The sequence below is a fragment of the Carcharodon carcharias genome, chromosome 3, assembly GCF_017639515.1.
Source record: "Carcharodon carcharias isolate sCarCar2 chromosome 3, sCarCar2.pri, whole genome shotgun sequence".
Lineage (NCBI taxonomy): Eukaryota > Metazoa > Chordata > Chondrichthyes > Lamniformes > Lamnidae > Carcharodon > Carcharodon carcharias.
Window position 1 is genome coordinate 74,101,703 of NC_054469.1, and position 26,455 is coordinate 74,128,157.

At 45.7% G+C, this 26,455-nt stretch overlaps 1 protein-coding gene across 5 annotated transcripts in view; it reads left to right on the top strand.

Moving 5' to 3' along the window:
- The window catches only part of akap9 (A kinase (PRKA) anchor protein 9), a 289,385-nt gene that overhangs the window by 12,951 nt on the left and 249,979 nt on the right, over positions 1–26,455 (top strand). For all 5 annotated transcript variants that reach the window (XM_041183274.1, XM_041183275.1, XM_041183278.1 and 2 more), the window contains exons 2-3: positions 2,317–2,562; positions 25,534–25,578. In XM_041183274.1, coding sequence (XP_041039208.1) covers positions 2,317–2,562; positions 25,534–25,578 — 291 coding nt within the window. The remainder of the gene's footprint in view (positions 1–2,316; positions 2,563–25,533; positions 25,579–26,455) is intronic.

Genomic DNA, 26,455 nt, shown 5'->3' on the forward strand with positions numbered 1-26,455 from the left:
AGTGACTGCCCTTGATATCAAGACAGTATTTGACCAAATGTGGCATCAAGGAGCCCTAGCAAAACTGGAGTCAATGGGAATCGTTGGCGGGGGGTGAGGGGACTTGGTTGGAGTCATACCTAGCACAAAGGAAGATGGTTGTGGTTGTTGGAGGTCAGTCACCTCAGTTCCAGGGCATCACTGCAGGAGTTCCTCAGGGTCCTAGGCCCAACCATCTTTGGCTGCTTCAACAATGACCTTCCTTCCATCATAAGGTCAGAAGTGGGGATGTTCGCTGATGATTGCACAATATTCAGCACCATTCACGACTTTTCAGATGCTGAAGCGGTCCATGTCCAAATGCAGCAAGACCTGGACAATATCCAGGCTTGGGCTGATAAGTGGCAAGTAACATTCACACCACAGTTAATGACCATCTCTAACAAGAGAATCCAACCATCGCCCCTTGATGTTCAATGGATTACCATCACTGAATCCCCCACTATCAACATCCTGTGGGGTTATCATTGAGCAGAAACTGAACTGCACTAGCCCTATAAATACTGTGGCTACAAGAGCAGATCAGAGGCTAGGAATCATACAACGAGTAACTCGCCTCCTGCCTCTCCAAAGCCTGTCCACCATCTACAAGGCACAAGTCGGGGGTGTCATGGAATACCCCCCACTTGCCTGGATTAGTGCAGCTCCTACAACACTGAAAAAGCTGGACACCATCCAGGGCAAAGCGGTCCACTTGATTGGCACCACATCCACAAACGTTCACGCCCTCCACCATCGATGCACAGTAGCAGCAGTGTGTACCATCTACAAGATGCACAGTAGGAATTCAGCAAGGCCTTCCAAACCCATGACCACTACTATCTAGAAGGACAAGAGCAGCAGATAGATGGGAACACCACCACCTGGAACTTCCCCTCTGAGTCACTCACCATCTTGACTTGGAAATGTATCGCCGTTCCTCACTGTCACTGGGTCAAAATCCTGGAACTCCCTTCCTAACAGCATTGTGGGTGTACCTACACCACATAGACTGCAATGGTTCAAGAAGGCAGCTGATCACCACAACCTCAAGGGCAACTAGTGATGGGCAATAAATGCTGGCCCAGCCAGCGAAGCCCACATCTCATGAATGAATAAAAAACACTACATTTTGATTCCGCCACTTTTTCTGTTTTGTTTTGTAACTCGAAACCACCCTGCTCTTAAAGTTAACTCCCAAATACAGTCTTTTGTCCGAAGAAAGCTTAGTTTCTAATCTTCTTACTTGTAAGCAGGAACCGGCCTCTGCTATCACTGTTAAATTCCAATAGTTGTTTAGAAATGAACACAGAAACCAAGACAGACTCCTTCAGATAGATAAAAGCAAAAAACTGTGGATGCTGGAAATCCAAAACAAAAACAAAAATACCTGGAAAAACTCAGCAGGTCTGGCAGCATCTGCAGAGAGGAGCACAGTTAACCTTTCGAGTCCGAATGACCCTTCAACAGAACTAAGTAAGTTTTTACCTAGTTCTGTTGAAGGGTCATTCGGACTCGAAACGTTAACTGTGCTCCTCTCCACAGATGCTGCCAGACTTGCTGAGTTTTTCCAGGTATTTTTGTTTTTGTTTTTTCCTTCAGATAGAGTTTTATTGCTTGTCATAAAACTCTCCACAGCCAGAACTAGTCTCAGCTGTTATCCCTTTTATACAACCAAATGGGTACTTAGTTAAACAAACTAATAATTAGCAATTGAACTTCTTTAACTGTTTCCTTCCCTCATATGCAGGGCTATGGCGATAAAGTGGGACATGGAAATGACTGGATTGCTCTACAGAGAGTGGCATTGACTTGATGGTAGAATAGGTGCCTTCTCTGCCTTTATGACTGGCTCTGATTTTAAAGGTTATGTGCCCTTGTCCTAGACTTTCCTATCAGCGGGGAAATGTTTTTATCTATCATATCAGTTTCTTTCAATATCTTGAAAGCACCTCAATCAAATCACCCCTCAACCTTGTACATTCCGAGGATTGTATAGAAAGATCATGCAAGCAGTAAAACCATTGCAGTTGGAAGTATGATAGAAAATATTCTGTAAATCCTCATCTGGAACCTTTTGCAACATCTTAACCAGAAGGGAATTGCAGTATACAACTTACAATCTAGGCGAAAGAGAATACATTTAATAGGATTAATTGCCACAGTTTCCTTTAGTGTTTCAATTTCTGTTAGCAGAAGCATTAAGCTGTACTGCAATCTGTTAGTGTAAGATTTAATGCAACTGTATTAAAGATTTTGTTGATATAACAAGTTGTGATCAAATTTTCAATTTTTCAGCTTGCCCAATTCCGGCAACGGAAAGCTCAGACTGATCTTCAAAATCCAGGGAAAAAACAGAAGAAGAAGAAAAAAGTAGCAAGCAAACTGGAGGAGCAAGGGCAACCTGTCACAGCTAAGCATCATCAGCAAGATATTAAAACAAGTGCAGAGAGAGGACCAGCGAGGGAAGGTGAAGAGTTAATCATTAATAGGATTTTACATAGTGGAGATGTAATCAAACAGGACCAGACCTATATGATTGAGGTGAGAGTTATTTGTGCCTTGTTTTTATTCAATTGAATAAGATGTGATGAATTAGTAAAAGTTTGTTTATGTACAGCAGCGGTCCTGTGTCTTGCGACTGACATTTAACTTATAACCTCCTTCTGCAAGAGCAAAATCTTCTCTTCATTTGGGAGAAGGGTCCTTTTTGTATAGTTCTACAGTAACAGTGTCCAAAAGCTTGATATTTTCCCAGTTCTAGGCTGAGTTCATACATCATGTGGTTTGGGTGGCATGTGTCCCACAAAGTACCTAATCCAAATGTTTCTGGTTGGAGGAGTAGAATTCGGTCTTAATGGGGGAATTGGAATACATTTTTCCATTAGCCAATGGCTTCTAGGTGTTTCAAAAAAATGATCTAACCCACAAATGGGTGAGAGAGCTTCAGAGTTCCCCTTTCCACAGTATTGGACTATATTTTATGCGCCTTGTACCTAAAGTTTGTTAAACTACTGTAGAAATATAAACAAAGTGTGCTGTCAGGTAACTGAACTACTGAGGCTACAAACAACATGTGCATAATTATTTTTGGAGTAAACTGCTTAATTTAATAATGGTGTTATCTGGAAATCTAATTGCTAAATATTTGACAGGTTTCTGAATTAAAACATGGAGAAGAAACTATCTTAAACAAAAATATTTACAACTTTGTTTTCTCATAAGGCATTGGCTGTTATTGAACAATTGGGAACGCATGAACAAACATGACTTACTTTAATCCACATCAAATAAGCATAGTAGAAGGATCACTTGAACATGTACAGCTTGCAGCAGTCAGATATTGTGGTTGACACCATGAATATCTTTACAAGTGCTTCTTTATAAAAGGAGTTATATTTTCCCCAAGATGCAGAAGGCAGAATCAGATGATTTCTATTGGTGGAGACAGTGCAGTTGAGAGAGGATTTTATTTGAGTGGGGGGAGCGGTGATTTGGTTTTGAAAGAGAGTGGGGAAACTTCCAGAGCTGAGGGAGCACTTTACAGTGTTATCTGGCATGGTGGCCAGGATGAGAAGCTGAGTGGTCAGCAGTTTAGTAGGAATGTGGATCAAGGGAGAAAGAAGTCCATTGCGTAGAAGAGATGAACTAAAGGTATTTTGGAAATGAGAGAAACTAGAAAGATATGTGGGTTTAGGGCTAGGATAGATGGAGTTTAAGGGGAAGTTTGGCTTGATAGACAAGGTGGAGGAGAAGATGCAGCAGGTGATTGGATGGTCCTGGTGTTCGTTGAGGCCACAGTTTTCTTGCTATTTCTGAGGGAATTCAAAGATGAGTCTGAGGCAGAATTGTTTGGCCTGAATTTGGAACTGGAGCAACATTTGTCTGGGCATTATGGGTGAAGTTTGTCTAAAATGGTGTCCATGGTGGCTGTATACACTTTTGGGGTGAGTCATGCCAGGTGTCATTGGTGAGTGTGTTAGAGCAGGTGCAGTGTATGGCTGCTGGAAATATGCAAAGCAGTTAGGTCATGATGTCAATCAGCCTGCAACTTTGATTTGATAGCAGCGGTGTCATTTTGGAGCTTCACACTCCAACCAAATCCCTTCCTAACCTCACAAAGTTGAATACATGTTCAGCAGCAGGAAGAACATCCTCAATGCCCCACTTCTTCCCATCAGTGCAATTTAAAGAGATCATTAACTGTTTACAGGTTTGTTGATGGTCAATTTTCTTCTGGCTGTTGCTTTGTTTTGACAATTGTTTGGTGCATTCTATAGTTTTTAAAATTGCTAAAGTCTTTGGTGGGGTGGTATAGCAGGTGCTCAAGGAATTTTTGTTGACTTCAAGACTTCTGCACAAATCAGTTGCCCCCAGACATAGGTGCACAAGTAGGCGTTCCCCTTGGAATACAACATGTCTTGGAGAATGAACAGAAGGCCTGCAGAGCTGTTTAGGAAGCAATTTTTCTACCTGAACCTCTACAAGAAATAACTGTGATGTTGTAATAAATTCAAAGTGCCGAAAATCTTATATCTGGCAGCATCTTGGAGAGAGGAACAACCAACATTTCGAGTTCAATGTGACTTTCTTTGGAACTGAACGTCTATCATGAGAGGGAGCCTTTGCCAGCAATTATATGTTGAGCAGCTTGGGAGCAGGCAGAGGAGGAAGAAAGGAAACAACCTAGATGGCCCTTTGTTTTTTCGCCAGGCTTTCTGAAAAAAGCATCTGAGCACACTGACCACAACCTTAGCAATGAATGTCCCAATGACGGCGAGTACTGTCTCTTTCATGGGGACCAATGTTAAATGGATTCAAGCCAGATGGTGAAGTACGAAGCAAACCACAGGTCTATTCCTTCTTAGTACGTTTATTCACAGGATGCAGCATAACAAATCTCTATCTTCAAACTACTGAAACTCACTGTCCCAGGTGTGCCCTGTCCTTAGTCAAACAATGCCCATCACCTGTGTATTTTTAATAACATAATCAACCAACCATTAACAATCAGTACATTTCAATCCTGCCTCCCACTCTGGTTCGCTCCTGCTGCATTCAATTGTGTGCTACCTTGTCCTGCAAAAAAGAGTGTATTAGTGAGCGTTGTGCATCAGTTTGTTCTGCATTTTCTGTTACTGCCAGAGGCGCAGCTAAAATTCAGATTTTTAGAAGAAGGATGATCAACCTAATGAAACGTGAAGTGAGTGTGGTTTTAGGTTGGGATTTTGTGTTTTGAGATCATTGAAAATTAGGAAGGTGTTTCCAAACAGGTGTGGCACAGCTTACAGATGGACTTGAGAGCACCTCTTTTAAAATGTACCATGAAGCTATTCAATCCCAGCTCTGGGAATGAGAGGTAAAAAGAGGCTATGGATCACTGTATTCCCCAGAAGAGGTGGTGACTGCTGCTGAGATGCCTTTTGGCCTTTCTGCATTTTCTTTCCCTTCACTGTTTTTCTTTTGATGGTTTCTGTAACACCATATTGTAAATCAAAGTAAAGCAGCAATTATATTGACAAGACAAAAGTGAAATATTATGGATACTGGACATGTAAAATAAAAACAAAATACTGGAGGTAGACAGCAGGGCAAGCAGCACCTGTGGAGCAAGGAAAAAAAGTGATGCCAGATTTTGCCATAGTAAAGAGGAGTGCATTGTTCACATTAAGTCAAGAGGGTGTGAAAAAGTGGGTGCGCCTGGCTTCATTATTGTGTGCTATGCATAGTTATGGTATAATTACCATAAAAAATGTTTTGTGCTTAATTGTACCAAAATTTATCTTTTATTGTATTTTGCTTCCTTAACATTAATGGCCGCTCCTCACCCATCCCCACCCCACCCATAGAATTTCATATCCAGTAGTGGCCCTCGGGCTGAAAAGTTTGCCCACCCCTGTTCGAGGTGACAAAGGTTATGGGTTTGGGAGGTGTTGTTGACGGAGCCTTGGCGAGATGTTGCAGGGCATCTTGTAGATGGTACATACTGCTGCCATTGTGTGCTGGTGATGGAGGGAGTGAATGTGTAAGGTGAATGGGGTGCCAGTCAAGTGGACTGCCTTGTCCTGGATGGTTCCAAACCTCAAGTGTTGTTGGAATTGCACTTAGCCAGGCAAGTTGAGAGTATTCCATCACATACTTGACTTATGCCAAGATGATGGTTGTCAGGCTTTGAGGAGTGAGGTGATGAATTACTTGTCGCAGAATTCAGGCTTGAACTGATAACTGACACAGTAACATTTATGCCACATATGTGCCAAATAATGACCATGTCCAACAAGAGAGAATCTAACCATCTGTCCTTGACATTCAATGACATTATTATCACATCCCACCATTAATATCCTGAGACACTTTGGACCAAAAAACTCAACTGGAGCAACCACGTAAATATTGTGGCGACGAGACAGGTCCGAGGGTATTCTGCAATGAGTGACTCACCTCCTAACTCTTGAAAGCTTGTCAACCATCTATCAGGCACAAGTCAAGAGTGTAATAGAATATTCTGCACTTTTGTGGATAAGAGCACCAGCAGCCTGCTTGATTTGCACCCCATTCACCACCTTAATCATTCACTTCCTCCACAGCTGGTGCATTGCTGCTACAGTCTACCTACAAGATGCACTGCAGTAGCTAGACAAAGATTTTTGCATCTTTCACAACCATGACCTCCAACTTGGAAATGCGTTGCCATTCCTTCATTACCACTGGTTCAAAATACTGGGACTCCCCGCCTTGCAGCTCTGTGGGAGCGCCTACACCACTTGGACTGCAGTAGTTCAAGTCAGTGGCTCACCACTGCCTTCTCAAGGGCAATTAATGGCTGGTCAGTAAATGCCAGCCTTGCCAGTAATGCCTCAATTCCATAAATGAATAAAACGCTGATAAGTCCATGCTTTCCCACTTTTTGTTCATTATTAAGATCTCTGACACTAGAAAATAGTTGTTTTCAGTGCTTGAAAGTCACCATTGTAAGTTGGTGGCCAGAACTTGATAAAGAACTTGAAGCATTATCTGACTAGTTTCAGCTATTTTTTTTAATCTGATTTGTAATCATCTGTTTTATCTATATATTTTAATATTCTGTTAGCTTTGTTTGCTGCTCTGCAGTGGCGAGAAATGTTTAGCAGTGAGTCTAAGACTTCCAAATTGCTTTTGCTTTCATACTTAGCCATTTCATCACCATGCATGGAGCAACGATCTGCTAACGTTCTACCCAGCTCTCTTTATAATTTCTGTGCTGACTCCATGGAATCAACTTTTCCTCCTAGTTTGATGTCATCTGCAGATTTGGCCATTTTCTGTTGACTTTTTGAATTCAAGCCATTGAACATAAATGAAAAACAATACTTATTCCAGAAATAAAATACCGATAATGTTGGGCAAATGCTGCAGGCAGCAACTTGATGTATAACCATTTATTAGAATGGAAGACTATTAAAATGTATAAAACATTCTTTAAGATTGGGAAAATAGAAGAAGGGGCAGTAGGAGAGAAAGAGGATCAACAGATATACCTATCACATAAAGGGAGTAAATGGCTTGCAGATTGCTTAATAGAAGACTGAATAGATGATATACCAGATCAATCAGTAAGGTGGTTACATAGGATATACAGCACAGAATCAGCACATTCGGCCTAACCAATCCATGCATTTTTGCTCCACTCAAGCCTTGTCCATCATTCCTCATCTAAATCACTCATAGGAACACTATTCCCTCCTTCCTGATATGCTTGTCTGAGAGACACTTAAATGCAGCTATACTATTCACTTTAACCACTCCCTATGATAGCAAGTTCCACATTCTCACCATTCTTGGGTAAAGTTTCTTCTGAATTCCCTATTGGATATATTGGTAAGTTATATTGAAGACCTCTAGTCATGCTGTCCTCCATAAGTGGAAACATTCTCTCTATAGCCGCTCTATCAAAACGTTTCATAATTTAAAGACCTTTTATTAGGTCACCCCTCAGCCACCTTTTTAAAAGAGATCCAGCCTGTTTATACTTTCCTGATATGCATGCTCACGCATGTTCAGAATCACCCTTCTAAGTCTTCTTTGCACCCTCTGCTTTGTTCTTTTATAATGTGGTGACCAGAACTGCACACAGTACTACAAATGGGGTCTAACCAAGGGTTCAAAACAGGTTTAACATAACTTGCTTATTTTTCAATTCTTTCCCTCTAGGAATAAAACCTAGTGCTTGGGCTTTTTTTTTGTGGCCATGTTAACCTGTGGCACAACTTTTAGTGATTGATGCATTTATATTCCAAGATCCCTTTGTTCCCTTACCCCAGCTAGACTTGCACCTTCGAAGTAATAAGTGAACTCTCTATTCTTCTACTAAAATATACTCCCTCACATTTCTCTGAATTTCATTTGCCAATTATTTGCCAATCATTTTGCAAGTTTATTAATGTTCTTCTGTAATTTGCTGCCATCCTCCTCGGTATTGACTATCACCCACAATTTGGCATCATTCACACATTTCGAAATTGTATTTTTGATTCCAAAGTTCAAACCGTTAATGTAAATTGTGAACTGTATTGCACCCAGCACTGATTCTTGTGGCACACCACTTCCTACCTTCTGCCCCTCTGAATAACTTTCTCTTTAATCCCACTTTGCTTTCTGGCTTGAAGCCGTCTAGCAATCCATGTGGTCACTTGTCCTCTGACGTTATTTAGTAGTCTGTTATGGGAAACCTTATCAACGGCCTTTTTAAAAATCCAGATAAATTATATCTAACATTGTCTACTCTGGTACCTCAGAAAATTCAATAATTCAATTTTTTCCTACCACTGATGTTAAAATGACTGGCCTATAATTCCCTGGGCATGTTCTGCCCCCCCCTTCTTAAATATAGGAATTACTTTAGCAATCCGTCAGTCCTCTGGCACTACACCTTTTTCTAATGATTCGTTACATGTGTGTAGAGCTGACTCTGCTATCTCTTCCCTAGATTCTTGAAAAATGCATGGCTGCAATCCATCTGGACCAGGTGTTTAAATTTTTTGATTTTTCATTATTCAATATATCCACTTTTTATTTTAAATGTACTTAACTCATTGTTCTTTTACCATTCAATGTCATCTACCTATTCTATCTCCCTGGTAATTATCAAAGCAAACTAATTATTCAAGATTTTTGCCATCTCTATTGTTACCTGTGGTATTATCCTGTCTCCCCTTTTTTTTAATTCATTCATGGCATTTGGGCGTTGCTGGCTAGGCCAGCATTTATTGCCCATCCCCAATTGCCCTTCAGAAGGTGGTGATGAGGTGCTTTCTTGAACTGTTGCAGCCCTTGTGATGTACATACACTCACAATGCTATTAGGGAAGGAGTTGCAGGATTTTGACCTAGCGACAGTGAAGGAATGCAGATATATTTCCAAGTGAAGTTGATGTGTGGCTTAGAGGGGAACTTCCAGGTGGTGGCGTTCCCATGTATCTGCTGCCCTTAAAGACCCTGTTCCAATCTTCCTTTTTGTTTATTGATGTGGCTGTAAAATATTTTACCATATTGTTTTATGTTCCTTGATGATTTAATTTCACAGCTGTTCTTTGCTTTGCTAATTGCTTTTTGACTTCTCTCTGTTATGACTACAGCTGATGTTAATTGGTGAGCAAACCAAATCCCAGAGGGAAACCTGGCTCATGGGCCACAGCCTTTTTTTTGTATCTTGAAAACAAGAAGAAAATGCACTGATCTCAGCAGCCAGAAATCCAGTGACAATTTTGAGATTTTAAAAATTAAAAGTAAAAGTTTTATTAACAAGAAGAAAAGAAAACTTAAGCACGCAAGATTACTGTTACACAGTTCAAATTAGTCTCTCAAAACATTCCCTCAAACGACTCCCTACTTGGTCAGACCCACAAGTAAACACTTTCCAAGCAACATTGCCTTTTAGATTTTAAACTATAGAAGTCTAGTACTGTTACCATAGGTAAACTACTTTAGCTTTAAGGGCATATCACACAACCTCTTAAAACACTCTTCCACTCTGCTGTGGAAATCCAAGACTTCAGAACAAGACTGCCTTTTGGAGCCCAAGACTTTTCTGTCTTGACTGGATGGCTGATTCAAACTGCATCATCTTCCAGCCTCAAGCTGTTTCCAGGAGATCTTCCTCACACAGCCAACAGCCACATTACTTCTAAAATGCCTCCCCCCCCTTTTATCTAATCTCTTTGTCAAATCTTTCCAAATATAAAATTTTTCATGTTTCTATTTGGCCACTGCTTTTGGGTCAATAAAATGTAATATACCCTCTTCTGTTTACCCATGAACTCCTGTAAGATGCATGAATGTTTCTTGTTGAATACTGCCATGATTATTTTTCTGCGCATTTTGCTAAAGTCCCTAATTTGCATATTTGTTCCTCCGCCTCCCTTCCACTTTTAGGTAGCCTGTTGAATACATCCATTAGTCTGATCCTTTAACATTTCTTTATTTCCATATGGATTCTGTTTTGATAACTCAGTTCCTTTTTCCCTACTGCCATTGTTATCTCTAATAGTACAGCTAATCTATCTCCCATTTTTCCCTCTCCAGCTTTTCTAAATATATTGTACCCTGCAACGTCCTGATTTTTCTGTAACCATGAATATGTAATCTCTGCTATGTCCGGTTCCTCCTAACACATGATTGCTGCCAGCTCCCCTGTTTTATTACTGTCACTGTGTGCATTGCTATACAGACAATTCAACTTATTTGAATAGAATTTCCTCTCGTGTGATCATCTTTTTTAGATTCTTGTTTTATAACTTTATTCCATTGACATCAATGCCCTCCCTTTCTTTATGCTCTGTTTTCCTGTTCTCTTCACGTTTAGGCTTCTTATGTTTTTTTGGAGAACCCCCCCCAAGCCCTGCTCCAATCTCTGCCACTTCTTCGTTTATCCATTCAATCAGGGCACAGGCCCCATCCTGGATCCTGCTTTTTGGTTTAGGGCCTAACTTCTGTTATTCTTTCAGCAAGCCCCCCTCCCTGTTTCTACCACATCACCCCCTTTCCAAGTTCTTCTCCAGCTGGTCTGAGATATTTCTTACCAAGTAGGTAATATACTCTTTGTGATTCTCATTCTTGACTGCAGAGCACAATATTCATCCCTCTAACTATAAAGTCTTCTTGGGTGCAGAATAAATAGGTATTATTTTTGTTTTGGATTTCCAGCATCTGCAGTTTTTTTGCTTTTGTTTTAGTGTTTAATTGACTGCCACTTCTCTTCAAGGAATGCCTACTTTGAAGAAGTCTTGCTCTGCTCTCCGACAGGATTTCCGTATCCAGCTCTACCTGTTGTCCAAGGCCTCCCCCCCCCACCAGCTTATATTTCACCTCTTTTCTATTTTTACTTAGTTCTGTTGAAGAGTCATACGGACTCAAAACATTAACTGTGTTCCTCTCCATAGACCTGCTGAGTTTTTCCAGGTATTTTTATGTTTGTTTTGGATTTCCAGCATCTGCAGTTTTTTGCTTTTATATAAATAGGAGAAGTAGGCCTTTCGGCCCTGTGAGCCTGCTCCACCATTCAGTAAATGGCCGATTTGCTTGTGCCCTCAACTCCACTTTTGTACCTGCCCCCCACTGCCCTTGACTCCCTTGTCAATCATAAATTTGTTTAACTCAAACTAAAATATATTCAATGACCTAGCCTCTACTGCTCACTTGGGAAGAGAATTCCACACACTAACGATTCTCTGAGAGAAAACCTTTCTCCTTATCTCAGTCTTGAATGGGAGACCCCTGATTTTTAAAATGTGTCCCCTATTTCTAGATTCCCTTTCAAGGGGAAACATCCTTTCAGTATCCATCATGTTAAGCCTCTTCAGGATCTTTATGTTTCAATAAGATCACCTCATTCATCTAAACTCCAAAGAGTACAGGCCAACCTGCTCAGTCTTTCCTCATAAGACAAACCCCTCATCCCAGAAATCAGCCTAGAGAACCTTCTCTGAACAGCTCCCAATGCAAGTATGTCCCCCCTTAAGTCTTCTCTTCTTAGGCAGTCCCTCCGAACTGAGGATGACTCAGGTTCGTTGGGTTCTGAAATACCTGAAAATTCCAGTGCATGATCTGCAGACTCTGCCACATATGGGGCAGGTGGTGCTTGAAGGGTTGTGGATATGTACTGTTTGGAGGCTTGTGCACTTCCTCCGATGCCTCGACTTCACCTCTGCATGTTCCTGACGAAGTCTGCTCAGTGGCCTGCCAATCAAGCCACCTCCATTTTGGTTGGTCATAAGTCAGGGTATCCCATTAGTCAACGGGTATGTTTGGTCTCTTAAGAGGCGCTTTGAGGACACCCTTACAGCGTTTCTGTTGTCTTCCTAGGAGTCTCTGCCATGACCAAGCTCATAGTAGAGCAAAAGGGAAGGTCTGTGATGGAATGGAAGGTAGGAGAGTTTAAATGAAAAAATGGTTGGTAGCTTATACTGAATGTTGATCGGTAGCCTGTTTCCAGAAATGAACACAGAAAAGTCAGGAAGAGAAGAGCCTGAGGTGAACCGTAAGAGGGTGGGAGAAGGGAAAATTGGAAGTTGATGAAATTTCTAGTTCAGTGTGAGAACAGGAAATGGCACTGACGCAGCCATCAATGTGCCAAAAAAAGTGGTGAGCGAGGGACCTGCAAAGGACTGGGACAAGGAATGTTCCACATATCCTGCCAAACCATAGTGTAGCTAGATTCAACATTGCATACAGATAAGAATAATGATGAGTTAAAGATTAGGACTAGAAAAAAGCAAAGTTTAGTGAGAGAAGCAGGGATTTGATCCAAATCAATTGGACAGGAAAGTTAGCAGACATGTCAACAGAAGGATATCTTCAATTATGCAATGCATAGATTTCAAAAGAAGTACATTCCTATAAGGCAAGCAGTGGGGTGCATCAAAGAATAGGGTTCTTAGGATAAACAGAGATCTCAAACAAAATTTAAGGTTTCATGGGTTAGGGCTGATATTAAAACAAATCATGAGAAATATTTAAAATGTTCAATGGGATGGGATAGAAGATTAAAAGAGATAAAAGAGAATATGAGAAAGTCTATGAGAAAATATAAGACAAATAGAAACGGCTTTCATAAGCAAATAAAATGATGCATTGAGACATGTTAGAACTGCCGTAGATGAAGGGGATCTATTGTGGCAGGTCAAGGTATGATGGAGATGTATTGAATATGAGTAAGTTAGCGTTGTAATGATGTTACTGGACTAGTAATCTTCAGGCCAGGCATAATAATCCAGAGATCTCTGTAATTAATTCAAAGAACAGGGGCCAGATTTTCCTGTCCTGCATCAGCCCTGAATTGAGTTGGGAGTGGGTGAAATGAGGCCTGCTGGCTGGAATTTCAAACTGAACCCCACACTTCCTGCCCCACATCATCTTCCCCTAATTGGGAATCATTTTGGGTTGTGACCCCTTGCACATGTCCTGTGATGTCAGGGTTGCCATTATAAAGACCTAGGAGAAATATGTATTTTATTCCTCGAGCTATTTTCGTCATAGCAGGAGAGATTTGGAAGCCTGTGGGAACCCCACCAGGTAAGTTAGCTTAAAAACAAAAAACTGCGGATGCTGGAAATCCAAAACAAAAACAGAATTACCTGGAAAAACTCAGCATGTCTGGCAGCATCGGCGGAGAAGAAAAGAGTTGACGTTTCGAGTCCTCATGACCCTTCGACAGAACTAGGTGAATCCCAGGGAGGGTTGAAATATAAGCTGGTTTAAGGTGGTGGTGTGTGTGTTGGGGTGGTGGGGGTGGGGGGGGGGGGGGGGGGGGGGGGGGGGGGGGGGGGGGGGGGGGGGGGGGGGGGGGGGGGGGGGGGGGGGGGGGGGGGGGGGGGGGGGGGGGGGGGGGGGGGGGGGGGGGGGGGGGGGGGGGGGGGGGGGGGGGGGGGGGGGGGGGGGGGGGGGGGGGGGGGGGGGGGGGGGGGGGGGGGGGGGGGGGGGGGGGGGGGGGGGGGGGGGGGGGGGGGGGGGGGGGGGGGGGGGGGGGGGGGGGGGGGGGGGGGGGGGGGGGGGGGGGGGGGGGGGGGGGGGGGGGGGGGGGGGGGGGGGGGGGGGGGGGGGGGGGGGGGGGGGGGGGGGGGGGGGGGGGGGGGGGGGGGGGGGGGGGGGGGGGGGGGGGGGGGGGGGGGGGGGGGGGGGGGGGGGGGGGGGGGGGGGGGGGGGGGGGGGGGGGGGGGGGGGGGGGGGGGGGGGGGGGGGGGGGGGGGGGGTGGGGGGGGGGGGGGGGGGGGGGGGGGGGGGGGGGGGGGGGGGGGGGGGGGGGGGGGGGGGGGGGGGGGGGGGGGGGGGGGGGGGGGGGGGGGGGGGGGGTGGGGGGGGGGGGGGGGGGGGGGGGGGGGGGGGGGGGGGGGGGGGGGGGGGGGGGGGGGGGGGGGGGGGGGGGGGGGGGGGGGGGGGGGGGGGGGGGGGGGGGGGGGGGGGGGGGGGGGGGGGGGGAGGGGGGGGGGGGGGGGGGGGGGGGGGGGGGGGGGGGGGGGGGGGGGGGGGGGGGGGGGGGGGGGTGGGGGGGGGGGGGGGGGGGGGGGGGGGGGGGGGGGGGGGGGGGGGGGGGGGGGGGGGGGGGGGGGGGGGGGTGGGGGGGGGGGGGGGGGGGGGGGGGGGGGGGGGGGGGGGGGGGGGGGGGGGGGGGGGGGGGGGGGGGGGGGGGGGGGGGGGGGGGGGGGGGGGGGGGGGGGGGGGGGGGGGGGGGGGGGGGGGGGGGGGGGGGGGGGGGGGGGGGGGGGGGGGGGGGGGGGGGGGGGGGGGGGGGGGGGGGGGGGGGGGGGGGGGGGGGGTGGGGGGGGGGGGGGGGGGGGGGGGGGGGGGGGGGGGGGGGGGGGGGGGGGGGGGGGGGGAGGGGGGGGGGGGTGGGGGGGGGGGGGAGGGGGGGGGGGGGGGGGGGGGGGGGGGGGGGGGGGGGGGGGGGGGGGGGGGGGGGGGGGGGGGGGGGGGGGGGGGGGGGGGGGGGGGGGGGGGGGGGGGGGGGGGGGGGGGGGGGGGGGGGGGGGGGGGGGGGGGGGGGGGGGGGGTGGGGGGGGGGGGGGGGGGGGGGGGGGGGGGGGGGGGGGAGGGGGGGGGGGGGTGGGGGGGTGGGGGGGGGGGGGGGGGGGGGGAGGGGGGGGGGGGGGGGGGGGGGGGGGGGGGGGGGGGGGGGTGGGGGGGGGGGGGGGGGTGGGGTGGGGGGGGGGGGGGGGGTGGGGGGGGGGGGGGGGGGGGGGGGTGGGGGGGGGGGGGTGTTGGGGGGGGGGGGGTGGGGGGGGGGGGGGGTGGTGGGGGGGGGGGGGGTGGGGGGGGGGGGGGGGGGTGGGGGAGGGGGGGGGGGGGGGGGGGGGGGGGGTGGGGGGGGGGGGGTGGGGGGGGGGGGGGGGGGTGGGGGGGGGGGGGGGGGGGGGGGGGGGGGGGGGGGGGGGGGGGGGGGGGGGGGTAGTGGTGGGGGAGAGAAGTGGAGTGGGTGGGGTGGTTGTAGGCAAAAGCAGTGATAGAAGCAGATCATCAAAGGATGTCACAGACGGCAGAACAAAAGAACATATAGGTGTCGAAGTTGGTGACATTGTCTAAACGAATGTGCTAATTAAGAATGGATGGTAGGGCACTCAAGGTATAGCTCTAGTGGGGATGGGGGGAGCATAAAAGATTTTAAAATATTTAAAAATAATGGAAGTAGGAGCGAAAAAGAAAAATTTATATAATTTATTGGAAAAAAACAAAAGGAAGGGGGAAGAAACAGAAGGGGGGTGGGGATGGAGGAGGGAGGTCAAGACCTAAAGTTGTTGAATTCAATATTAAGTCCGGAAGGCTGTAAAGTGCCTAGTCGGAAGATGAGGTGTTGTTCCTCCAGTTTGCGTTGGGCTTCACTGGAACAATGCAGCAAGCCAAGGACAGACATGTGGGCAAGAGAGCAGGGTGGAGTGTTGAAATTGCAAGCGACAGGGAGGTTTGGGTCATTCTTGCGGACAGACCGCAGGTGTTCTGCAAAGCAGTCGCCCAGTTTACGTTTGGTCTCTCCAATGTAGTGGAGACTGCATTGAGAGCAACAAATGCAGTAGACTAAGTTGGGAGAAATGCAAGTGAAATGTTGCTTCACTTGAAAGGAGTGTTTGGGCCCTTGGACGGTGAGGAGAGAGGAAGTGAAGGGGCAGGTGTTACATCTTTTACGTGGGCAAGGGGTGGTGCCATAGGTGGGGGTTGGGGAGTAGGGGGTGATGGAGGAGTGGACCAGGGTGTCCCGGAGGGAACGATCCCTACGGAATGCCGACAGTGGGGGTGAAGGGAAGATGTGTTTGGTAGTGGCATCATGCTGGAGTTGGCGGAAATGGCGGAGGATGATCCTTTGAATGCGGAGGCTGGTGGGGTGATAAGTGAGGACAAGGGGGACCCTATCATGTTTCTGGGAAGGAGGAGAAGGCATGAGGACGGATGCACGGGAGATGGGCTGGACACGGTTGAGGGCCCTGTCAACGACCATGGGTGGAAAACCTTGGTTAAGGAAGAAGGAGGACATGTCAGAGGAACTGTTTTTGAAGGTAGCATCATCAGAACAGATGCGACGGAGGCGAAGGAACTGAGAGAATGGGATGGAGTCCTTACAGGAAGCGGGGTGTGAGGAGCTGTAGTCAAGGTAGCTGTGGGAGTCGGTAGGCTTGTAATGGATATTGGTGGACAGTCTATCACCAGAGATTGAGACAGCGAGGTCAAGGAAGGGAAGGGAAGTGTCAGAGATGGACCACGTGAAAATGATGGAGGGGTGGAGATTGGAAGCAAAATTAATAAATTTTTCCAAGTCCTGATGAGAGCACGAAGCAGCACCGAAGTAATCATCGATGTACCGGAGAAAGAGTTGTGGAAGGGGGCAGGAGTAGGACTGGAACAAGGAATGTTCCACATACCCCATAAAGAGACAGGCATAGCTGGGGCCCATGCAGGTACCCATAGCCACACCTTTTATTTGGAGGAAGTGAGAGGAGTTGAAGGAGAAATTGTTCAGCGTGAGAACAAGTTCAGCCAGACGGAGGAGAGTAGTGGTGGATGGAGATTGTTCGGGCCTCTGTTCGAGGAAGAAGCTAAGGGCCCTCAGACCATCCTGATGGGGGATGGAGGTGTAGAGTGATTGGATGTCCATGGTGAAGAGGAAGCGGTTGGGGCCAGGGAACTGGAAATTGTTGATGTGATGTAAGGTGTCAGAGGAATCACAGAAGTAGGTGGGAAGGGACTGAACAAGGGGAGAGAGAAGGGAGTCAAGATAACGAGGTAAGTTAGCTTGTAAATCTCGGGGAAGCCTGTTAAGGAGTCGGGAGCCTTTTGACAGACAGGCAGGTTTAAAAAATCTTGCCAATGCCCTCTCGTATCCCCTTTGTCCCCTCACCACGCCACCCCCACCCCATGCCCCCGCTTCCAGGATTCACAATGTGCAGAACTAATGAGCCAGATGACAAGTCTTTGAAATATTCCTGAAACTGACAAAATAAGCAAATAGGCTTTGAAAATCTCCTTTCCAAAAAAAGCTGCTCTTACAACCTCATTAAAAAGGTTGATCAATCACATTTCACTCGTAGTATTAATGAATAAAGCTTTAATACTTCAACATTTTTAATCATGTAGAAATAAACAAACAAGCATTGAAAAACCGTATCAAAGAAAGAAAAATTATGTGTCAATCAAACAAAGTTAACACTCGCCTTCAAGCTGTGTCAACATTGCCTATGGGGCTGATTCCTTCGGTCAGTCTTGCAGCTCAGCCAAGCATTCATTATGAGACCATCTAGCAACTGTATCAACAGAAACAGTTTGAACAGATTGCCAGACACACTTTTGTGAGCTTTTGTCATTAGTAATTCCTTTGCCTAAATTTATAACGGAAACAATGTGATTTCACCACCCTGTAATCCAGCCACAGGGATTCCACGATTCTCCTGACAATGTTCTTTAAAATCTTTTCATCCGCCAGTTTACTTTAGTCACTGCAATTTCTTATGTCCAAACCAGGGGCTTGATTATCAAAAATGTAAAAGAAAAGCATATTCTACATTATTTTCAATTTATCCATTGAATTGTCTTTTGTGACTTAAGTGAATAAATGACTTCTGATTAAACACTAGGTATTGTCATTATTTCATGGTCTGTAAACTTTACTATGTGAAAAAGAAAGACATACAAACTGAGATCAGGGGAGTGAGGAGGAGAAAGTGTATCTTAGTTCATCTAATTTTAACTTCAATATTTTTTAAAACAGTTGATTTTGAAACCAACTGATTATCTCATGTGTTTTTTTGACTGATAAGGTCATTGCTTATAACTTGCTCTCGAATGCTAACGTGTGCAACATAATGAGTGAAACATGGAGAGAACAGGATAAAGCTGATATCCTCTCCCATTCTTTAAAAAAATTCTTGAATTTTATAAGCAAACAAAACCTCTGGAAGAAGCAGATAGGAATGTAGGTAGGAGAGGAAGAGGGAAACTGGTTGGTTGAAGTTGACACAGCCACTGGCTCTTGAAACCACATTTTGGAAATGGCATGTAAGTATATGGGTGGATCAAGGGTAAAGGGTGCGATGAGAGACAATGGAGTAAGTTAGAAGTAGTTAAAGAAGGATGGGTAGTGTTGGAATGAAGGTGTGGTAGGAAGGAGGATGTGTGATGGAAGGTAAAGTAAGTTGAGGATAGAGACGGAGTCACTGAGGGCCACAATTTCCCTGACCACTTCAGATATAACATATGGTTCCTATTACCCCACATCCTCTAATCCGGCTTGATGTAATTCCTCAAAAAAAACCTCTTGACACCGTCATTCTTGCAAGCTACCACCCCTTTGCAAATCTCCTTTTCCTCTCCTGGAATGTGTTGTATGCCTGCTAAATTTTTTTTTGCAAGAATCTAACATAGATTTCCAGGCAATCAAGTTTCCACCCTTGCCGCAGTATCAGAATGGCTCTTATCAAAGCCAGAAATGATATCCCATGTGACTGTGACAGGTAAACTTTTTAAAAATTCATTTTTTCATGGGATGTGGGTGATGCTGGCAGGGCCTGCATTTATTGCCCATCCCTAATTGTCCTTGAGAAGGTGGTGGTGAGCTGTCTTCTTGAACCTCTGCAGTCCACGTAGTGCATGCATACCCTCAGCACTGTTATGAAGGGAGTTGCAGGACTTTGACCCAGTGACAGCGACAGATGGCGGTATATTTCCAAGTCAGGATGATGAGTGACTTTGAGGGGAACTTCCAGCTGGTGGTGTTCCCACTTATCTGCTGCTCTTGTCCACCTAGATGCTAGTGGTCCTGGAGTTGGAAGGTACTGTTGGAGAAGCCTTTGTGAATTCCTGCAGCGCTTCTAGATGGTACACACTGCTGCTACAGTGCGTCAGTGGTGGAGGGAGTGATTGTTTGTGAATGTGGTGCCAATCAAGTGGGCTGTTTTGTTGTGGCTGGTGTAAAGCTACTTGAGTGTTGTGGGAACTGCACTTATCCAGGCAAGTGGGGAGTATTCCATCACACTCCCGACTTGTGCCTTGTAGATGGTGGACAGGCTTTGGGGAGTCAGGAGGTGAGTTACTCGTCGCAGGATTCCTAGCCTCTGACCTGCTCCTGTGGCCACCGTATTTATATGGCTAGTCCAATTCAGTTTCTGTCAATGGTAATCCCCAGGATGTTGATAGTGGGGAATTCAGTGATGGTAATGCCATTGAATGTCAAGGGGCGATGGTTAGGTTCTCTCCTTTTGGAGATGGTCATTGTCTGGTACTGGTGTGGCGCGAATGTTACTTGCCATTTGTCAGCCCAAGCCTGGATATTGTCCAGGTCTTGTTGCATTTGAACATGGACTTCTTCAGTATTTGAGGAGTCGGGAATGGTGTTGAACATCATGCAATCATCAGCGAATATCCCCACTTCTGACCTTATGATGGATGAAGCAACTGAAGATAGTTGGGCCGAGGCTACTACCCTGAGGAACTCCTGTAGTCGTGTCCTGGAGCTGAGTTGACTGACCTCCAGCAGCCACAACCATCTTCCTTTGTGCTAGGTATGACTCCAACCGGTGGAGAGTTTTCCCCCTGATTCCCATTGACTCCAGTTTTGCTGGGGCTCCTTGATGCCACACTTAGTCAAATACTGCCTTAATGTCAAGGGCAGTCACTCTCACCTCATGTCGGAAGTTCAGCTCTTTTGTACATGTTTGACCTCAACTCTTTTGTCCATGTTTGAACCAAGGCTGTAACGAGGTAAGGAGCTGCGTGGCCCTGGCGGAACCCAAACTTGGTGTCAGTGAGCAGGTTAGTGCCGCTTGATAGCACTGTTGATGACTGCCTTCATTACTGATGATCGAGAGTAGATTGATCGAGTAGTAGTTGTGCAAGTTTGATTTGTCCTGCTTTTTGTGTACAGGACAAACCTGGGCAATAGCTGGGTAGATGCCAATGTTGTAGCTGTACTGGAGCAGCTGTTTAGGGGTGCAGCAAGTTCTGGAGCACAAACCTTCAGCACCGTTGCCAGAATATTGTCAGGGCCCATAGCCTTTGCACTATCCAGTGCCTTCAGCTGCTTTTTGATATCACGTGGAGTGAATCAAATTGTCTGAAGACTGACATCTGTGATGCTGGGCAGCTCCGGAGGAGGCCGAGTTGGACTATCCACTCAACACTTCTGGCAGAAGATTGCAACAATGTTTCAACCTTATCTTTTGCACTGATGTGCTGGGCTCCCCAGGTTGGGGATATTAGTGGAGTCTCCTCTTCCAGTGGGTTGGTTAATTGTCCACCAGTATTCATGGCTGGATGTGGCAGGACTGCAGAGCTTAGATTTGATCTGTTGGTTGTGGGATCGCTTAGCTCTATCACTTGCCGCTTATGATGTTTGGCACGTAAGTAGTCCTGTGTTATATCTTCACTGGCTGACACCTGATTTTTAGATATGCCTGGTGCTGCTCCTGGCATGCCCTCTTGCACTCTTCATTGATTCATTGAACCAGGGTTGATCCCCTGGTTTGATGGTAATGGGGGATACACCGGGCCATGAGGTTACAGATTGTGGCTGAGTAGAATTCTGCTCCTGCTGATGGCCCACAGCGCCTCATGGATGCCCATTCTTGAGTTGCTAGATCTGTTTGAAATCTATCCCATTTAGCACAGTGGTAGTGCCACACAACACGATGGAGGGTATCCTCAATGTGAAGATGGGACTTCGTCTCCACAACGACAGTGTGATGGTCACTCCTACTGATGCTGTCATTGACAGATGCATCTACGGCAGGCAGGTTGGTGAGGATGAGGTCAAGTATGTTTTTCCCTCTTGTTGGTTCCCTCGCCACCTGCCGCAAACCCAGTCTAGCAGCTATGTCCTTTAAGACTCGGCCGGCTCTGTCAGTAGTTGTGCTACTGAGCCACTCTTGGTGATGGACTGTGAAATCCCCCACCCAGAGTACATTCTTGGTCCATGCCACCCTCAGTGCTTCCTCCAAGTGATGTTCAACATGGAGGAGCATGGATTCCTCAGCTGAGGGAGAGCAGTACGTGGTAATCAGCAGGAGGTTCCCTTGCTTATTTTTGACCTAATGCTGTGAGACTTCATGGAGTCCAGAGTCGCTGTTGAGGACCCCCAGGACAACTCTATCCTAACTGTATACCACCTGATACCTCTGCTGGGGATGGTGGTGTCTGAGATGTTATCTGTAAGATTTAAGTCTGTGAGGATGACTATGTCAGGCTGTTGCTTGACTAGTCTATGAGACACCTATCCCAATTTAGTCATTAGCCCCTAGATGTTAGTAAGGAGGACTTTGCAGGATTGACGGCTGAGTTTGCCGTTGTCGTTTCCCATGCCTTGGTCGATGCTGAGTGGTCCATCTGGTTACATTCCTTTTTTGAGACTTTGTAGAGACTTGATGCAACTGAGTGGCTTGCTGGGCCATTTCAGAGGGCACTTAAGAGTCAACCACATTGCTGTCACATGTAGGCCAGACCAGGAAAGGATGGCAGATCTCTCTCCCTAGTCTGGTTAGTGAACCAGATGGGTTTTTACAACAATGATTTTAATTCCAGATTTTTTATTATTGAATTCACCTTTTGCCATGGCAGGATTCGAACCCAGGTTCCCAGAGCATTACCCTGGGTCTCGGGTTTACAAGCCCAGCGACAATAGCACTATGCCATCAGGTCCCCTTCATCCTCTGGGCCTGTGAGCTTAAAGGGCACAACTAAGGGGGAAAACATTAGTCTGGATCTCTGGATTATTAGTTCAATGACATTAGCACTACACTCATGTCCCCCCATTCTGCTGGAGCATTGTCATTCTGCTGGATCTGGCTTTGTAGATTTATGAACGGAAAATTGATCCCAAAGACATTCAACACATTAAAAACACAAGGACATTTCAATGGAGTTTGTGAAATGTTCTGATTTCCTAGTATAGATCTCCAAATAATGATGCAAAGGTTCTTGTAAGATTATCTCATAGGACCTTTTAAACCATGCATAGTTCCAAATACTACCTCTCGCAATTCACTTGTATGCATTGCGAAAGACATTTATTTGAAAAATGTTGACTTGGTTTATTACTTCACAATTCATAGCTTTTTGATCTAAAAACTATGTGGGTGGAATAAATGCCACCAATTTCCCAAAAACTCCCTCAACAGTCATTCTCCTTCCTGGGATTCCAAACTCTTCCCCAGTTTCCCGATGCAGTTCCCCCTCAATATTCACTACAGAGAATCTGTGTCTCCCTGACCTACACCCTCCAGTTGAAAGTGACAACCTCTCTTCAGATTCACTGACACACTTTACCCCTGCCTGATTCTGTTTCATGATATGAAACAATGACTGGGCTGTTTTCCTCACTGTTCATAGCAGTTTTAAATAAAGAAAACATTCAAACTAAAACAACAAAAGTTGCCTTTTCCACATTTTCTATCAATTCAAAAGGCAAGCCTCCTTAGCTGTTTAAATTTTGAGCTTGTCAGATTAGAACAAAAGATCTTTGTCTTGTTTTGAGCCATCGTGCCATTTCAACTTTTCTTCTGTCAAGTGATTAAAATACAAGCTACAATATAAAAACTAACAAATGCCTCTCCTATGTATGCTGGTGTAGTGGATATGGTACTGAACTTAAAACCTAGAAGTCAAGAGTTCAAATGCAACCACGGTAAATTTAAAATTGAATTCAGTAAATCTGGTAATTTGTGGACTAGAATGCATGCTTTGTCAATGGCCGGTATGGTATTCTCCTTTCATAACCATGGTGACTTTATACATATATCTATTATTTAGGGTTGTTCTGCTGGCGCATAACCGCATATTACATTGATATTGGTGCACATAATAAAATTCATTTTGCACATGGGTGAAAATAGGGGAACATCTGTGGAGGCCCAAAAATTCAATCCATTGACTTTGGTGCCCGACACAACCTCCATTCCTTAGCTACAAACTCCGCCCCTCTTTCTGGCAACTGTCTAAGGCTAGACCAGATGGTTTGCAACCTTGGTATCATATTTGACCTGACAATGCTCTTCCAACCACATAAACGTTCCATGACTAGAGTCACCTATTACTACCTCACTGTTATCACCGACTCTGCCCCTGCCACAGCTGATCTGTTGCTCAAACCCTCAGACCTGTCTCTGTCACATGAGACTTGACTATTCTAACACACTCCTGACTGGCCTCTCAAGTTTTACTCTCCCTGAGTTTGAGGTATTCCAAACCTCTGCTGCTTGTGTCCCAAGTTGCAACAAGTCCCATTCACTCGTCACTCCTGTGCTCACTGACCTACATTGGTTCCAAGTATGGCAATGGCGCCCTTTTAAAATTCTCATGCTTATTTTCAAATCCCTCCACAGCCTTGCACTTACATATCTTTAAAGCTCGTTCCAGCTCTTCAACCCTCAGATATGTGTTATTCCAATTCTGGCCTCGAGCATTTCCAGTTTTAATCATTGGCTAATGTCAGCCATGCCTTCAGCTGCCAAGGCCCAAAGCTTCTTTTCCTCGCTTTCCTCCTTTAAGCCTCTGCTTCAAACCTACCTCTTTGATCAAGCTTTATTTCATTGACTGTAATATCTCCTTAGGTGGCTCAATGTCAAATTTTATTTGACCATAAAATGTAGGAGCAGAATTAGGCCATTTGGCCCATCAAGTCTGCTCTGCCATTTACTGAGATCATGGCTGATCTGATAATCCTCAATTCCACTTTCCTGCCATTTCCCCGTAACCCTTGATTCCCTCACTGATTAAAAATCTGTCTATCTCAACCTTGAATATACTTAATGACCCTCTTTGGTAAAGAATTCCACAGATTGACTACCCTCTGAGAGAAGAAATTTCTCCTCATCTCTGTCTTAAATGGGTGGTCCCTTACTCTGAGATTATGCCCTCTGGCCCTAGACTCTCCCAAAGGGGAAGCAACCTGTCAGCATCAATCCTGTCAAGCCCCCTAAGAATCTGATATGTTTCAATAAGCTCAATTCTCATTCTTCTAAACTCCAATGAGCACAACCTACTCAACTTCTCCTCATAAGAAAATCCCTCCATACCCGAAATCAACCTAGTGAACCTTCTCTGGACTGCCTCCAATGCCAGTATATCTTTCCTTAGATAAGGGGACCAAAACTGTTCGCAGAATTCTTGGTCTGGTCAAACTAGTGCCTTGTATAGTTTTAGCAAGACTTCCCTATTTTTATATTCCATTCCCTTTGAAATAAAGGCCAACATTCCATTTGCCTTCCCTCTTACCTGTTGAACTTGTATGCTAGCTTTTTGGGATTCATGCACAAAGACCCCCAAATCCCTCTGTGCTGCAGCCTTCAGCAGTCTTTCTCCATTTAAATAATATTCAGCTCCTCTAATTTTCCTGTCACATTTGTCGCTGCTATGAAGCACATTGGGGTTTCTAGGTGCTGTATATATGAAGTAGTTGTTGTTATTGTGGACAGTGTGATGAGAGATTCACTTGTCTTGTTAAACTCCTTTTTTAAAATAAATAAATCTTGTGTGCCCCCTTGATAAAGGGATATGAAACATTTTTCAGTTTTGAAAATATTGGCAAAACTCAAGATGGGAAATCTCTGGGTGCTATGCACTGTAGACTGTTGAAATGGTTTATGTCGGGTTTCAAGCTTTCTAAAGTAGTTGTTGAGTGTGTGTGTTGGGTGTGGGGGCGGGTTTGTGGTGTGGGGGTGCAGTTCTTCTTGGTTCAAAGATCTTAGTTTTTGTCTGCGCTCCTGTAAAGTGCTTTGGGATGCTCAACTATGTTAAAGGTGCTGAATAAATGCAAGTCATTATTGTGCCTGTGAACATCCATTAAAACTTTAGGTAAGAAGGACTAGGTGAGGTAGCCATAGAAATTTAGGCCTGCCTTGTTTCTATGGCCATATATATTGATTCTTAAACAAAGTGTGGGATGGGTCTAGCAAACTTGCACACTTCACTTTTTTTATTTGTCACTATATTATGAACGTTGAATATCAATTCTGCTTAATTATTCTCAAAATTTAAAATGTTATAAATTAATTTATGTATGTTTATTTTTCAGCCAGAAAGTGAAGTGTCCACAACAGCTGATGACTGTACATCAGAGGTAAATACCTTATAAATAATGCATTATCTTTGAGAGTCAGATGTATCAGAAATTGAATTCAGTATCTCTTTGGTAAATGAAAATATAGATAAAGCAAGCTACTCAGCTATAAGGAGGTGGAAAAGGGGAGCTCTTGGAATGATTAAGAACCTGCCCCAACAAATTCAAAGGGAAATTAGAGGTGCTTAACAGACTTCAGAGCCAAGGATGGAAAAATGTGTTAGCACATAACATCAAAATATCCTTTAATATCGTAAAAGTAGGTATTAATGGAAAAATTGGAATTTTAAAAGATTAATGGTGGAGAAATTGGAGAAAATGTTTCTAGAATGAGTCATCAACGACTACAAATTTTCTATTCAATTTTTGTTGTCCATTAACTATCCTAGATCATTTAAATTAATTTATGAGTAGCCAGACCCAGGTATCAGGCATTTACATATCTTGGAGTTCTAAAGGGTACTAAGAAGGAAAGTTATAGGGCATCGTGAAAGAATCATTGGGCAGTAGTCAATTTTGCAGGACTGGAAGCAAGCAACCATAATATCTGCGTTTTAAAGAAGGCAACAAATCTGACCTGGATGCTTAGCATCAATAAATAAGGAATCTATTCTCAAGAGGTGGACATACTGTAGCAATTTCTGGACTTTATATATGCCCAGTTTAAACACAGAAATCCAGAAGTTACTGTTAGTATTTCTATGAATCTCCAGCGGGTGGACTGTTTATGCACCCCTCAGGCTGCAATCAATGGAAAATCTATGAATTGAAAATAACTTCCACTCTTGTGTTAGTCTCTCTGTCAAAACCCTTGTAAAAGCTACAACTTGTTAAATGAGATGTAAAAGGGTTTTTAAAGAGTACTATTTTCATAATT